Genomic DNA, 17212 nt, shown 5'->3' on the forward strand with positions numbered 1-17212 from the left:
AAAAAAAAAAAAAAGAAAAGAAAAGAAAGAAGAGGAATACTTATTCAGCTTGTACCTACATGGCTACATCCTTGTGCTTGGGTTCCCAGTGCAAAATTTTGTATTATGGCTATGTTTAAAGATAGAGCAAACTCATATTAGACAAACATAATTCTACTTTCAGTGGTGATGTTTTGCTAGCTTTTTGCTCTTCAATGTTAAGTACCTACAGTTGACTGCCCTTATTAATTTCCTTTTCTCAAGCCTGCAGGCATGGTATCTCTCTTTTTGGTACCTTATTTGTCATCTTTACGAACCTTCTCTAGCATTTGTCTGCACTTCAAACAACATTTTGCTCTGTAACCATCTCTAGTTTGGATTATGATTTTTTTCTTCTTCTTTTTATTGTTACCGAACCTGAAAATGCAAGCATTTCCTGGTGTAGAACTTGGTTACCTTTTTACACAATTGCTTACATTTCCTTACTCTTATGCTTACCTAATGTAAAGCCAATCTGCAACATTGAATGCAAATACTGCACAGGACAGTTCTGTGCCAAAGATAAAGGAAGTGCTCTTTCATCCTCCTAGTGCTAGTTATATACAACTTCCTGATGGAAGACATACTGCATATCAAGAGCAAGGTGTTCTAGCTGACCAAGCTAGGTTCTCCTTGATTGCTCCGCATTCCTTTCTTTCATCCCGGCTGGCAGGTAAATCAACTAGCTCATCATAGTTGAGTGAATTTGGTACACAATGGTTCAATGGTTGTCCCTTGTGAGCTTCTGTTAAATTGTGAATGTGTGTTTTATTCTTAAAAAGGGATACCTGGAGTTAAAGCATCACTGCTGGAGGAGTTTGGTGTTCGCTTGGTAACATATGATCTTCCTGGTTTTGGGGAGAGTGATCCTCACCCTATCAGGAATCTTAACTCATCAGCCATGGATATGTCATACATTGCGGATGCCACTGGTGTCACTGGCAAGTTCTGGGTTATGGGCTACTCAGGTGGAAGCGTTCATGCTTGGGCTGCGCTCAGATACATTCCTGAGAGGCTGGCAGGTTAGAACAACCCAAGAATAAAACAAGAAGCTGATCTGGGTGGTTGGTATTTGGGAATGGATATTTCTTTTTCAAATATCAATTTTGTCATTATAACTCTGCATGCCTCAACCACATTGCTTGAAATCTGAATGGTCTTGGTCCCCCTTGTGGTTTCCCATCAGTGTTAATCAGTATGGGGTTGTGGTCAGATCCAATGGCAGCCTTAGTGAAAACAAGTGCTTCCGGGAAGGCGCTTCTCCAAGCTATATTAGCCAATGCTCTATCCAATCTGATGCGTATTCCTGCCCTCCCTTTTCGCTTATTACTCCAAGTATAGGATGGACCTAGTGACTGAACATCCATAAGCTCACACTGATCCACCATATTGCGAAAGTGTGAGATATCGGCACATCCTTTACTAGATCCATCATCCACCAGATTTTTCCTGCCATCGTAGGAATGAATTAAAGTCTCCTGCCATAAGCCATCTTTGATCTCGGATTTCTCCAAACCTACTGATTTTATCCCATAAATCCTTCCTCTCAGCTTTCACCGGGCAGACATACACCCCTGTGAAATAAAAACCTTATGAGCTTTTTGGTTGGATGAAAGTATCTATGAAGTTCTGAGAGCTACATTGGATATCGACCTCAATATCCTGTTTCCATAACAAACATAAACCCCCACCCAATCCATCAGGATCCACTGTCATCATACCATCCATCTTTAGTTTTGTTGAAGTTGTTCCAGTTTCCCCCTTCTGGCTTTGGTTTCCATAAGAAAAATTATGTTTGCCCCATTCTTCCTCGAGAGATTAACAAGAGTGCGAGTGTGAGAGGTCCCCCGATGCCTCTACAGTTTCAGGACAATATCTTCATTGTCTCCCGTGGAGATGACATCTTGCATCTTCCACGGGGGTAATGGATAAAAAATGCTCTCCAGCATGCACCATATTGCTTCTCAATTTTTCCACACTTTTTAATTTCTTTGCCTTTACTTTAGCCTTCAAGCTCTACACTGTCTTGGATTTGGTTTGTGGAGGCTCTTTAGTAATAGCAAGGGCTTGTGGGTCACTGATTAGCACCCTGTCGTCATCTGGGTTACTGTAATGCACTCTAGGTGTTGTTGAATCCAGGCCCCTATTCTCAGGTTGTGAGGGGAAGTGAGGGGTTTCAGTCTGTAGGGGTAAATAGAGGTTTGGTATTGGTGGGAAGAGGGGAATTTATCCAACTGAGGGCTAGAGGGGACCAGAGTGGGTTGAAAACATTGAGATAGGGGTTCGTCGGGTGTAAAGACTGTAAGTGAATTAGGTGCGGAGTGGGTGAGGCTCTGTAATTTGGTGTTGGGTGGGGTTAGAGGAGATATAACTGTGGAGGAGTCATAGAAGTCGGAATTGGATAGGGTTGGAACACCGTGGTGCTCAGGTGGGAAGAGAGGCTCTTCGCTACCAGAGGGAGCTGAAAATACCCCCGTAGGTAGTGGCTGTCCGAGAATAGTGAGACTGGAGGAATCAGCCAAATTGGTGGTGGGCTCTCCAAAATTTGGTACAGGAGAGGATGAACCTGGATTATTAGAGCCTGAGTTAAGTCAGGGGGTTGGGTTGCTGGTTGAGCTCTGTCGGGATGGTGAGAAGAGGAATTAGGAAGGTGTGGAGGAAGGTTACTTATCTGACCGGAGAGAGTGGCATCACGCATTTCAGGGTGTAAGGTGGACGATCCTTGTGCTCTGGAAGTGGATCCTTCACCCTCGGTACACAGGCTTTGGCGTAAGCATCGCAGTGGACCTTCCAATGGAACGACTATAAGAGCAGGCATACCCTCTTGATGGATTGTATTTGCGATTGCATCCGCCCCATCCCCGGTGAGTTTGCTCGACGGAGTAGGTTGTGATTCTGTATGATTGTCTTGATAGTAGAATTTTTCAGCCTTCTCAATCAATCTGCCGTTTGGAGCCATACCTCGAATATCAGCCGAAAATTTCCAAAGCAACATTGACTCCTCTGTTTCCCAATCGTACCCTTTCGAGGCTCTCTGATCATACAAGGTTGTGCAGCGTGATTCATCATGTCCTAAAATACCACACATATAGCAAAAGAGTGGAATCCTTTCGTATTTCACTAAGACCTCCAATCGACTGCCAGCAATATTCACTAGAATCCTGCTTTTCAAGGGTTGAACAGTGTTGATTTGAACTCGGCATCGGTAATACTTGATTGGCCGACCAAATTGAAGCCCGTCAATGAACATACCCTTTAGCGGTTCCCCTAGTTTCTTGAGTATCAGGAAGATGTTTCCCTGGGCAGAATAAGCCAAAGGGAGCTGATGTAATTGAATCCAAACATCAATCTCATTCAACTACAGATACCTAAATCTTGTCTTTGATGAAGTTTACCAGTGTCATTGAATGAATATAGAATATCTGGTTGCTGTTTTTACTGGTTCTGTTACAATGAACGAATATTTACAGTGCTATCAGTGAGGTTCTTGGTAGGATTCAGGGCAAGGAGGTAGGACTTTGGGGAAGGCATTCCTTAAGGGAAAAGGAAGGGGTGAGGGGATTAAGGGATCTGGGAGGGGGTATGGTTCTGCCGCAGGAAATAGAGGGGGTGGGGGAGGTTATGTGGGCTAGGGAAGAAGGGGGAGGGGGCTGTACTTACTTGGGAGTAGAAGAAGGCTGCTGATCACTGCTGGAATTTAATGGACCTTGAAGACGATGGGTGTAGTTGATCATTCTACAGCTGCCGCAGGCTTTCCCAGAATCCCAAAGGAAACCCATGACTTCTCTTCCTCCAAACTCTCAATCTCAATTTTATTTAATCAATTTAACTTGTGTTTAAGAGAATGCAGGCTTTATTTATAACCTCAAAAAGAAACCAAAGACTCAAACCAAGAAACCTAATTGACTCCAAACCATAGTTGTTAAGGCGTCGCATAGGCGTCGGGGCGCCCTTGGCGGCCGTCGCCTAATTGTTAGGTCATAGGGCGGTTGCCTCGGAAGCCTTAGTCCCCAAGGCAATCGCCTTTTTGAATTTTTTTTCTTTTTTATTTCTTTTTTATTTTTTAAAAACCAAATCAATGATGCCAAATTGAAGGCAGAGAATCAATTGGCAATTAGAATCTAATGATCCATAATTAGTAAGCTATTCCAATTTAAAAAATAGCATGTTGAAGCCTAATGATCTCTACCTAGGACCTTGTTTGCTGGAAACCAATTTTCTTCATTACTGTTTTGTCTTTTTCAGAATTGAAGCTTCATTTGCAACCAAAAAAAGAAAAAAATAATAATACAAGCTGTATTATCATCTAGATAGATGAATGCATCAATATATGCCATATAGGATTACTAGAATATGATCTTTTTCTTTTCCATAATACATGTTCATTTACAATCACAACCAAAATTTCACTTAAAATGCCTCAAAACGCCTTGACCGCCTCAAAAGCGCTTCGGAGGGTGCTCGTTGACTCATCGCCTCAACTAGCCTAAACCGCCTCACATTGCCTCATTGCCGTGACAATAACTATGCTCTAAACTAACTCTCTAATTCTTATTATGACTTTACCAGTTCTCACATAAACAAGGACTCTATCACGACTTACTCTAGAGAGATCCAATTTGGATTCTAAGAGTAGATATAGAGTCCTAATAAAAACTAAAAAGTAGACTGAAACTTGGGGATTCCAACATAACCTAGGAATCTCAGCTAGACAAAGACTCTTCAATAGAATACAAAATAATGATCCAAAGAGGAAATTAAAAATAGATCTAGGGTCCTAACAATCATCTAGACTCAATGAGACAACTAACTGAACTTGATGAGACCCTGACCTAGGACACCATGAAAATTGGAAAATGACCAAAATACCCCTGGATCAAAATAGGGCCATAGGGTTTGGGAAATTACCCTAGGCCCTGGGGAACCCCTTTAGACAGTTTATGTTACAGTGACTTTGTTCTTGCCCCAAAGAACCCACAGTTAGCGAATAAAATTTATTTTAATTTTATTTCTGCTATGGTCCCATCTCTTTGTCATGCTTGAGCTGCCTCATGAGATACTCTATCGAACCAAAAAAAACTTATCAGTCACCACATCATTAGACCAGGCTGCTTCCCTGACAAGTCGCATCTCACAACCTTGTGGGGCTGACTATGGGGTCGGTTTGTATGGGTACATTTGGATGTGATTGATATCATTTACTGTTATCGGAAATAGTAGACTCTAAAGGTCGTTCTTTGATGGCCAATCACCAGGAGGGTAACTGCTTGCCCTTTAATACCTTTAAATAAAATTTCTTAAGAAAGAAATATTGTTTGCAAATTGGAAGCACGAAACTTAGAAGTTCTACATAATGCTGCCTGAAATTATATATATTGATGAACGGGTGGGGTTTCGGTGAATTCAATGGTTAATACTTACTTTAGTTGCCCATTCCCACATGTGCTTATGATACACAGCCATTCTGTTCTATATGAATTGGTTATATTTGAATATGTTTAGAAAGTCAGTTTTGGTCACAGTGCCAAGATTACTTAATGGGAGTGGCTCAGATAAGGGACTTAAGCTTGAATGGTAGCTGCCTTTGGTGTGTGCCTAAAGGAGAATTTTGGGTATGGGTCATCATTTGATTGAAATGTTTGTGAGATGATTGGATGATGATTCATTGGTGGGGGAGAAGGGGAAAAAGTCAGTTGTCACCTTTCTTAGTACAGCTTATTAGAGATTTTCAACCTTTCTTAGATAAATTACTATCCTTCATTTTGTTGATGCCCTTTTTTATGGTTTTGGCCTTTCTGAGAGATCTAAATCCTGTATTTTATAAGATTTTTCTTACTGTTACAGTTAATAATATCTTGTTTTCTTGTTTGGTTGCAGTTGTGGTAACTGCAGTCACAGAATTGGGCAATGGAAAGCCCAAGTTCTACTCTACTCCTGATATAATTGCTTTCTGTAGGAAATGGCGCTTGCCAACCAATCATGTTTGGTTGTTCTTAACAAGGTGAGAATTTATATTTTGAGTCAGTCTTCCCCTAGATAATGGCTACCAAATATAATGGATAGTTGTCTTGGTTCTTTGATTGTGTTGATTTCTTAGATGTTTTGTTTTTTCAGTAATACCCATGCTGCTGTGTATATGTTCTTGTACTTCTGTAGTACATAATTCTATAATTGTTATGATCTTATCTCAAGACGCAAGTTGTTAGTTTTTGTTTATCATTTCGTGTGGTAGATTGTAAAACTGGATGAAGATTGGCTTGGGCGATGAGGTAGGGAATAGAATGCCAACTATATAAGAAGAGAAGAAACATTAGCAGAATTTACTACCACATATTCAAGCATTATCATTCTCTACCTCTCCAGAATTTTTGGGTTTTCTGGTGAAGTCCTTAGGTTAGAAAAGCTCCACAATCCTACTTGATTGGATATTTTAAGTAGCTTGTCTTTCCAATCTAGATATGAACCTAAAAGAGGGGACATTTTTAACAGTTTAGCTTGTGTAGAGATAATGGACGAGAAAGAACTGGACTATCATATTCAGGTCTGATTCTGAAGTGATGAAGTCAGAATCCCAATTCAAATAGTTCCATCACTCAGAGTAAGCGAATACATATCTTGTTTGTGTTTGAAGACTTGTGAACAGGAAAAACAAAAAGGAAGCTTCTAATGCTGCTAGATGTTGGCTTATATAATTTTTGAAATTTGTGAGGGATTAAGTTATAATAGTAATGCAGGCCTGAAAATGGTCTCTGCTATGGTGGGCTTTCACTGAGGGGAAATTAGAAGAATGGGAAGAGGAGGAAGTTAGAAATCATATTAGAAGAGGAAGAGATGCTCACACTAAAAAACCAGCCGCAAGGCTCTCACAGACATATTCATAGTTTTCCAATCTGAAATTTATCCTAATACATGATATTTAGAAGAAGAAAATCCCACTAATATAGGTATCTTATTAAACTAAGAAGTCAACTTTACGCCCCACAAAGAACAACTTTCCAGATCCGATCTTCTTCTTGTTCGAGTTGACGGGTGAAACTTCCAATGTCAAGTGCAGGGGGTTCCACCTCTCCCTCTTTTCATCTTCTCTCTCCATTGCTGGTGGTCTGCTTATCTTCCTCTCGTGGGAGTAATGGTTTCCTCAGTTTGTAGGTTCGTTGGACTGCCTAGCGAGTCTTCCTCTCCTCTTCCCCTCACCTTCTTTCTCGCTCTCTTTCTCTTCCTTCTTCCTCCTCTTTCCCAATTTCTTCTTTGTCGTCTCTTTCTCCCCTGCTATCCCCGTTGGTATGGTTGGTTTCTATCGCCCTGCCGTTGGCTCCCATGGTCTTTCCAGCTGTTGCTGCAACTTTCAGGCAATGTTGGATGCTATCAGTTCTATTGCATTCTGTAGCTTCGATGGTACCTACTGTGATGGCCTCTGCATTGCTGCAAAGAAGGCCCCCTTTCATTTAACAGGAAATTGCTTTGGTCTAGCTTGGCCTACTGGCCAGGGTTTTTTGGTCCTTATTGGTCTAGTGTTGTGCTTCTTGCTTTGTGGTAAGGTTATGTGGCCGGGTTTCTTTGCTTTGGTTCAGCTTTGTGTTATTTCCCCTCCTTGTTCTCTCATTTGTTTAATGAATTTATTTGTTCATTCAAAAAAAAAAAAAAAAAGAAAAGGAAGAAGAGCAACTCCAGTTAAAAATTCTATCAATATAAAGACTCCAACTCGAACTCATATCTATGTGGGAAAACTTTAAAAAAATAATAAAAAAAAAGATTAAATATTAGAACTCAACTAATTTATTTAATTAAGTCCAACTCTTGTGTGATCAAATCCCATTGGACAGGCTCTTTTTGGGGTTGGACTGGAACCCGACTAAACCAGTCTATGGATCCTGCATTAACTCTGCAGGTGTTAAGAAAAAGTTGCCCATGAGATCTGTAAAATGAGAGAATTGGCACCGTGTGATCGACATCCACAAATAGTGGGTTTGATGGGGGTGATGATCCAACGTGTCTCAAGGTCAATTGTATGATGGTTGTTATCAAATAATGTCTTTTTAATGGTAATTTTCTCATGAGGTTTCGTAATTGAAATTGGATCGTCAAACAATTCTTCAATTTCACCTTGAATCGAACCATACTTATCAATTTAATCATTGGTTTCATGGCTCAATTTTTTCCACATTGGATTCATTTTTTGAGGTTTGTCACATGCATGACATTGTATCATAATAATTGTTGTTACTATCAGCAAGCTCCTGAAACCCTGTTGTCAAGTTAGAAAATTCGCCTTGCATTTTATAATTCCCCTCAGTGATCAAACAGAATAAATTGTCTATATCAGTCTCTATGTAGTGTAACTTGAGATTTAAAACAAAGAAGCAACACTGAAGAAAAAAGGCAATGAATGTGCTGGGGTATACATGGAATAGTGGAAAACGGGATAAAAGGAGATAAAGGAAAAAGGAGGGAAAATCCTGGAAAAAGTTAGAAGAGGAAAATAAATAAGAGTCAGACTTAAATGGGAAACTGAGGAAAGGAAACAATGCTTGTCTCAAGCAACTTGGAATCCAATGGCAGCAGTGAATTTTTGGTGGATTTGGAATGCTCTTTGCACAAGGAGAAGGTGATGGGAGTGGATGTGGATCCGTCCCTCCCTCTCTCTCTCTCTCTCTCTCTCTCTCTCTCTCTCTCTCGCTTTTCCTGATTCTCTGCTTCTTGTTCTTCTCTTCTTTTTTTCCTGATTTCCACTCCCTCTTCCCTTTTGTCCTTTCGAGGTTTGATGGGTTCTGTAAATAGAAGTAGAAAACCAGATAAGGACAAAGATTGGAGAACAAGAAATACCTAAGGAGGCCTCAGACCAATTCTTATATTAATAGAAGTTGAGTAGTGAAAACGGAACGAAATCACTCTTGCGAATTAGCGCTTGCACTTCTATAGCACCCCACTCTCTTCAAGCTGGATCATATATGTTAAATCATACCTAGCTTATTACGAATATAGTCAACTCATTTAGTCCCCAAAGGTTTGGTAAACAGATCTGCTAATTTTTCTTCTGTACGAACTTGACTAGGGGGAATCAATCCTTGGTGCGCTTTCTGACAAGCAAAGTGACAATCAATTTCAGCATGTTTTGTATGCTCATGAAATTCAGGGGTTGAAGCTATGTGAAAACTGCTTGATTATCACACCATAAAATCATAAATAAACCAAGTTCTTTAAGTAACTGTGTGTCCACACTAACTTAGAAGCGATGTATGCTGTACCTCAATACTATGTGTCTACACTTGATCGGGCAACCATAGTCTACTTCTTACTTCTCCAAAGCAAAAGATTTCCACCAACCAAAGTGCTATAACCTTTGGTTGACCTTCTATCAACCGATGATTCATCCAGGTCTTGATTTGAAAAGCCTTCAACCCCTCTTGGGGTATGCATAAGCTTTCTTAGGGTACCTCCAAGTTCTTATAATAGCGTCTCAGGGAGATGTCTGAGGAACGGACAAAAGTTGACCCACAACACTGACAAGCTAGGCAATGTCAGATCAAGTCACCGTCAGGTAACCCTACTTGCCAACAAGCTTCCTTCGGAGAAAGAGTTCTAACAACCAGCATGAACTTATCTCCATCTCTAATGTTTTCTGTCAACAAGAGAGTTCCAACAACTGATAAATTTCTCTGCTGGTTAATGATTTTTGGATCTGAATGCACAGCACACATCGAACCAGATAAAACACGACCCTCAGCAGTGGTTAAAGATGACAAGACGCCCGCAGAAACTAATTCCTATTATGCTTCAGGCAGAAATCGGGAAAACTTCTGTTATGATAAGCAGAGGCACAGCAACTGCTGAAGAGAGAAAAAAAAATCTCTTCTGTTGATCTTTGCTGGAATGTGAAGGAATCAACTGATTAAAACATGGTTGCTGTACAGGCAATTGTTGTGCTCCCACTAGAGATAGAGATCATGGTGGGAGATCTCGCTCTCGAGCGAGATCTCGCTACCATGAAAAACCGAGATCTCGACCATCTCGGCGAGATCTCGGTCGAGATATGCCATTTTTTGGGCGTCAACTCGGTAGCCCATCTCGGTGGGTTTTAGGGTCCCAGTTAGGCTAAAACTTGGTATTTAGCCTATTTGATGCCTTTTGAACACACTAGTGGCCTTGGATTTGTGAGAAAACAGCCCTAAGTATGATTTCTAAGTCTACCCATATTGTGAAACCGAAATGCTCTATGATTAGAGAATGCAATGTTATATAGCATATAATATAAAACCATTAATGCTATAGAATTAGAGAATGCAAGGTTATATAACATGTAATATAAAACCTTAAGGCATATAAATGAAAATCATGTGTATCAAATACATCAAATAACTTCAATGTCATCAAGATAACATTCATATGAGTATTACAATCTTAACTATCGAGAATAGAATGATAAAAGTACACAACCGTTAGAAGTTTTATATAAGTCATTAACGCATAAGTTCATAAGACAAGTAGAGGATGATTGAGCTTTCTTTGATGTTGTAGATGTGCTAAGAGTAGTTGCAAGTGAAACTTTGGCTGAAATCTACAAAAAATTTGGTAAAAAATGAGAGTTCCAGCGAGATATGGCGAGATTTGGGGCGAGATATGGCGAGATATGGCGAGATATAGCGAGATATGGCGAGATATGGCGAGATCTCGAGCGAGATATCCCATCTCGCAGATCTCGCCCTTGATCTCGTCTCGGTTTATGAAAAAACCGAGATATCTCGCGAGATCTCGCCGAGATCTCGCGAGATCTCCCACCATGATAGAGATGACGAAGTGATCACCTGCAAGGGTTATTTCAAGAATTGTCAACGAATGAATGGAATGCTTTTAGCTCTGATGCCGTTTAGCAAAGTAAGAATAAATTGCTTCCCAAAGTTGATGTTACTCCTTCACCCTTATAGGGTATTTACAGATTTATATATGGTAGACTAGAACCAACTTAGAGAGGGATAGGAATGCAAAACAGACTAAAAAAAAGAGATAAGAAATAACTTAAAAGCCCTTAAAACATAAGGGAAGGAGACTCCTATTCTAATTAGAACTCCTGCGACAAGATCTTATGCTTAATTTTGTATTTTATCTGTTGGTGTCAATCCATAGTTGTACTTATTGAATGTCTTTTTTTTTCTTTGTTAGTTCCTAGTAATTGTTTGTGTTTCCAGCTAGAAGAATTAAGCCATTCTGATTAAATTGTTCTTCAATTTTATGCTGTTAAATTGTTTTCCTGTTTTGGATGGATCGGAAAGACAGTAAATGTTTTCATGTCAGGGTAGAATTTATGGCTACTGATTGTTTTCTTTATTGCTGTAGGAAATCTGTGACTTCCTTCTTTGCAGCCTTTGATGCATTATGTGAAGAAGGAACTGCAAAATCTGTATGTAAGACTCTTGATGAAGTTGCTGATGTCTCTGTACCAGGTTGGGTTATTAAAGCAAGCAAGAACTTTTAAGGAAAGTAGATTGGCATATGCTGATTCAGTTTATTCAGTTGGATACATTTTCCATTTCAGTGAACTTTAGTTGAGAAAAAAAAGGAGATTTGAATATAAAAAAGGTCCTTAGCGCTTCTCCTAGATTGGCATATGCTGATTCAGTTTATTCAGTTGGATACATTTTCCATTTCAGTGAACTTTAGATGAGAAAAAAAAGGAGATTTGAATATAAAAAAGGTCCTTAGCGCTTCTCCTTAACTGGGTCAGATAGTATTACTCAGTACTTCTTAGTTTTTGGTGGTGCTGTATTGCTGTTATAAATATTTACCGTATACATTATAAATTCTATGAACTTCGCCGTAGACTAAAAGGTAATTGAAGTTTTTCCCCTTTATGAGTGAGAGTCTTTTATTAAAAGAATTACTGCCAATTTACCAAAAAGCGTCAATTGTAACTTGTTTTTTGCAATGCTTCTGAGTCGACACCTGTTGCTATGGCAAAAGCATGAGCTTCCAGCATGTGAGGAAATGGGTTTCAAGTCTGGCAGCCAGTTCAGGGGGGCTTCCATCTGCCCTTGTTTACGACGACCATGTTGTTCTGAACCTATATAGACATTTTGCCTTCTTAAATTTATTCTATGCTGTGTTCTCTCCCCCCCCCCCCCCCCCCCCCCCCCCAAAAAAAAAAAAAAATTTATTGAGGTTAAAGTGGGTTCACTTGCTAGTTGACCATTTTACCAAGTATCTGTTTGTTTTCTATCAATCTCCAGGATCGAAAGACCACATAAAGATGCAAGGTGAAATCTTGGAGGGCCTTGTGGCTCGCATAGTTAGTCCTGACAGCTTGAAACATATGAAGAAAACTTTGGCAGACTTCCCTCCTGCAACATTAGATGGAGGTATACTATTTATCCTTGATTTAGAGTGATCTGAGTCCTTGCTTACATTATTTTTTTAATGCACTTCATCTTTTGTTTTAATTTTTATCTGTCTTTGCAGTGATGTGTGTTGCTCTTCTGTCTATATATTTTGAATCCCTCTGCTTACATGTCCTAGATTTATTCACTTAACTTCCCTATGCCTGGTATATGATGCTGCAATTTGTTTCAGCATCCATTTTCATTTGATGCATTCCTTGAATAAGTATAGCTTAGTTTGTGATGGATTTGAGATGTTGACCTGAGTCTGGACATACATGAATCTTTTGAAGATTGAAGAACTGATAAGTGCTTGAGGAGTTCTCAAGAGATAAGTTTCTGGTCTTTATGAAGTAACAATGTCATCTTCCAGGGTTGACCTTGGGGGCACACATATGAGGTTAGTAAGTTTCCAATGAATTGTCGCCAAGCTGGATATGGAGTATCCTTTTTAAGGTACTAGCTGGAGCTCAGTTAAGGATGCATCTTATAAGTGTAAACATTCATAGATGATATGTTTTAAAGCATCCTTAGACCATGATGGGCTTCTAGTGTCACAGGTGTATACACACAAGTGTAGGGGGAGACACACAGGATCAAAAGCACATGAGCATCCTAACTAACAGAGGAGGAGGACAGTTGCCAGAAGATGACAAGGGTGACAAGCACACATATATATGGGGGAGTCCTGACTTTAGGCAGAGAATGTTGGGGCAGATGTAAGGCAATAAGTGGGGGAGTGAGTAAAATTCATTGGAGACACTGTTTTATAGACAGCAAGAAGATAGAGTAGAGGGTTTTGTGTAAGTTTTGGGGGCAAGAAGGTCTTGCAGAAGGAGATTAGTGTACTCTCGTGTGTGTTTTGTGAGTTTCTCTGTAGTCGTTGCATTTGATTTTGAAGAAAGCGTAGTCTTGTGCTGTATTGGATCTCCTGTTACTGAACTGAATGAAATAGTTGCATATTACTGCTGAACTGTGTTGTTTCCAATGAATGAATGGTATATGTTTGTGCTGTATGGTCTTGTTATTGCCTGAGAATGTTATTCAGGGAGTGGGGAATATAATAGTTGATAAAAGTTAAACTTGGGTCTTAACAAATTGGTACATGAGCGCATCTAATCCCAGGGAATGGTCAGAAGCAAGATGGAAAGCAGAGGGGATGAACTTGAGACTGCCATTAGGAACGTCAGGCACAGATGAAATTGCCGCTGGAGTTGCTGATTGGCCTTCATCAAGGAGACTCAGTTGCAGAGTGTAGGTCAAGCTTTGATGCCCTAGCAGCTGTTGTCAATGTAAGGGATGAAATGCGGTCTAAGAGGGCTTTTATGTCAGGTTTAGTTAAAAAAGTGTGGGTGGAGTTACGGGTTTTCGAATCGGGCACCCTGACCCAAATTATGGACTTGGCTCAATGACTTGTGCCCCGCAACTGCGAAACCCACAAAAGCCCAGTGTTTCAGCCCAGTCTGATACCCAAGTCATGGCCCAGTGGGTCGTTAACATGAATGCCGTCACCTAGTGGGCTGGAGCCCAGCCAGCAACGCATTGCCTGAATGGGACTAGAATAAACCCTGCTGAGTCGACGAAACTAACCTGAATTGAAACCTACATGCAGTTCATCGTCTTCCCTATTGACCTAACGCACATTAACAACCTCCACTGCTAACAGCAGCACTCCAAATGGTTGACATGGGAGAGATCAGGGCTAAGATGGTAAAGGCCTTTGCTTCAGATGTGATATTCCTTAATAATCAGTGCCATCAATGCCCGTTCAAACAATTAAGGGTTTTACTGCTGCACAAAGACGAGATGCCCGTGGAAATGAGGGAAACTGAGCTTGTAGGGATGGTTGTGCCAGATGAAGGGTCGGTTGAAACAGAACTCTCGTGGTTCTTTCTTTTTTTGACTCTCCACACACATTGAAGTTTTGAGGTCAGATTAGTGGAACCCCTATTGTGATCTTGGTCGGCTGTTGAGCGACACACCGTCTCACAAAGCTTGGTGGAACCCTTAGGGCGGACTGTGAAAGGGAAGAGACTTCTTGTAACATTGGGTGATGGCAAAAGTGTATGAGGACAAGGGGTTTGCTGCAATGTCCCTATTCTGATCAATGGGGACCTATTCGTGTAGGATCTCCTTCCGTTCAACCTCAGCAACGTGGAACCCATTTTGGGGGGTTGAATGGGGTGGGAGATCAGTGAGATTCAAGATCCGGCCTTACTCCAGCTTGAAACAACCCTGAAGGATGTGTGGAAGACAGTCTAGATGGCAGGTGAGGGGTACTGGCTAAAAGAGATGAACACCCCCCTGATGGGAGTAGAGTGCACAAAAGATGAGAGGGTGAAGGGGTTGTTGTCTGAGTTTGAGAGTTTGTTGGTGGATCCAATGGGTTTACCACTCACAACCACTCAGGTGGGAGGCAGCAACTCACCAAACGTAAGGCCATGGTTGTCAAGGCGACAAGGTGAGGCTAGGCAATAAAGGGCAACGAAAGGCAACAAGGCTACACCAGGTCGCCTTGACCCAAAAATCGGCCTAGGAGCCAAGGCTGCTGCCTAAGCGCGCCTAGGCGGACGCTTTGACAAACATGCACAAGGCCTTATTGCCATCCCCATTCTCAGTAGAATGAGGTTGAGAGACTTCAGACTTGTGGTAGGACTTTCACGGCCTAGTGTGAGTCCATACTTAGTGCAGTGCTGCTGGTTTGGAAGGATGGTGCGTTGTGATGCTGTGTTGACTATCCAGCACACAACATACTAGTAAGACTCAACAAGTAACCTATACCCGCGCTTAGATGAGTTGTTGGACGAATTGGGATGTGCCACGGTGTTCAGCAAGCTGAACTTGAAGTCTGGTTGTCAACAGATTTGACAGGAGGATATGGAGAAGACATTTTTTTGTACTCATAAAGTGATAATGACTATTATGAGTTGCTGGTGAAATGTGGTGATACTATTCAGACTCTTGAATGCACTGACTACTTCCTAAGCTCTCATGAACGAGGTACTTTATGACCATTTGAGGCAGTTTCTGTTGGTTTTTTTGACAATATTTTGGTGTACAGCAGGTCCATGGAAGAACATCTAGGTTATTTGCAAACGACATTTATCCTTTTGGCTTAACACAGCCTAGTTGTGAACCAGAAAAAATGTCTGTTTGGGTGACTAAATTGGAGTATTTGGGGCATATTATCTCAGATACTGGACTGGATGCGGACTCCCAGAAAATCAAGTGCATGGTTGAGTGGCCTCGTCCATAGAAGTTAGAGCTTCAGGGGTTTTCTGGGGGGCAGATAGGGTATTGCAAGAGGTTTGTTAAGGATTATGGGAAAGTGGCAGCACTGCTTACAAATCTATTGAAGAACGATGTGTTCCATTGGGATGCAGCTGCCACTCAAGCCTTTGAAGCCTGAAAATGTCCATAAACACTGTGCCTGTGTTGCCCATGTTGGATTTCTTGAAGGAGTTTGCTGTTGAAACGGATGCCTCGGGTTTCGGACTTGGGGCTGTTCTTACTTCTTATGCAACAAGGGCTTCCCATTGCTTATTGGAGCCAACTCTTATGTTCTTGTCCATGGGTGACCAATCGAAGTTGATGTATGAGAAGCATCTAGTGGCAATAGTCTTAGCCATCCAAAAATGGGAATACTATTTGATTGGATACCAGTTCAGAATTCGAATGGACAAAAGAAGTCTTAAAAGTATTTGCTGGGTCAGCAAGTTGTGGCTGAAGACACACAGAAGTGGATCACAAAACTCACAAAACTATTGGGGTACAAATTTTGAGATCTTTTACTGGTCAGGCAGTGAGAATGAAGCAGTGGATGCTCTCTTGAGACAGCTGGACAGTGAGGTGCAGCTCTTTTCCTTCTGGGAACAATATTGCAGGGTAGTGAGACGTTGGATGAGAAAGTGCAGACATCAGACAGGTGTAAGATGGTGATTCAGGCCCTATTACATGGCTCTCAGGAGTTTATGGACTAACAGCTTTGCAATGGCACCTTTTTCTTGTCTCTTCTTTTATTTTTTTATTTTTTAAATAAAAATATATTAGTAATACCGGAAGGATCTCCTTTAATTCCCAAGCTACTATCCGAGTTTCATCCAACCTCTTTTGGAGGACATTCTGGGTCTCTTTGCACTTGCAAACTTCACTTCGGAGTGGTGTATTGGGTGGGAATGAAGGCTGCTGTTCAGGAGTTAGTGGCCAGCTGTAACCCTTGCCACTGAAGCAAAAATCAGTCCATTGGCTGGACTTTTCCAACGATTCCCTGGTCAGGAGTGGATATGGGAGGACTTTAGTATGGACTTAGTTGGGAATCTACCAAGGATTAGAGGTGGGAACACTGTTGGTGGTGCTTGATCGACTCTTCAAACTGGGCATTTCATCGCTTTTGTGCATCCCTATTCAGCCAAAGATGTAGCCATGGTATTTGGTGAGGAGATCATTTGTGTACATGGTTTCCCTAGGTCCATCGTCTTCAATACAGACTGGGTCTTCATCAGAAAATTTTGGATGGAACTATTTAAGCCGGCAGGCACTCACTTAGAAGTTCAGCAGCACCCATCACCCACAAACCGAAGGACAAACAGAGGTGGTGAATTGGAGATCGAAAATTTATTTAGGGTGTTATTGTCCATGACAGCCAAGGGACTGGATCAAATGGCTTGCTTGGGCCGAGTATTGGGACAACACAACTTATCATTCTATCACCAAGATGACTCCATTTCAGGTGATATATATGCAAGAACCGCTGATTTTGCTAAGGTGGGAGAGTGGTCATTCCAAAGTAGATGAGGTTGATGTCTTCCTATGAGAACACGATAGAG

At 41.1% G+C, this 17212-nt stretch overlaps 1 protein-coding gene across 1 annotated transcript in view; it reads left to right on the forward strand.

Annotated features, from left to right (window-relative positions):
- Positions 1-17212, forward strand: part of LOC149012056 (tRNA ligase 1-like) — a 30420-nt gene continuing 13208 nt past the window's right edge. Inside the window, exons 1-4 of the mRNA XM_089164129.1 lie at positions 1-1040; positions 5896-6019; positions 11350-11456; positions 12240-12368. Coding sequence (XP_089020255.1) covers positions 920-1040; positions 5896-6019; positions 11350-11456; positions 12240-12368 — 481 coding nt within the window. The 5' untranslated portion in view covers positions 1-919. The remainder of the gene's footprint in view (positions 1041-5895; positions 6020-11349; positions 11457-12239; positions 12369-17212) is intronic.

This window comes from Hakea prostrata, chromosome 7, assembly GCF_041222555.1.
Source record: "Hakea prostrata isolate BN-2017 chromosome 7, UWA_Hpros_2, whole genome shotgun sequence".
NCBI classification, from domain to species: Eukaryota; Viridiplantae; Streptophyta; class Magnoliopsida; order Proteales; family Proteaceae; genus Hakea; species Hakea prostrata.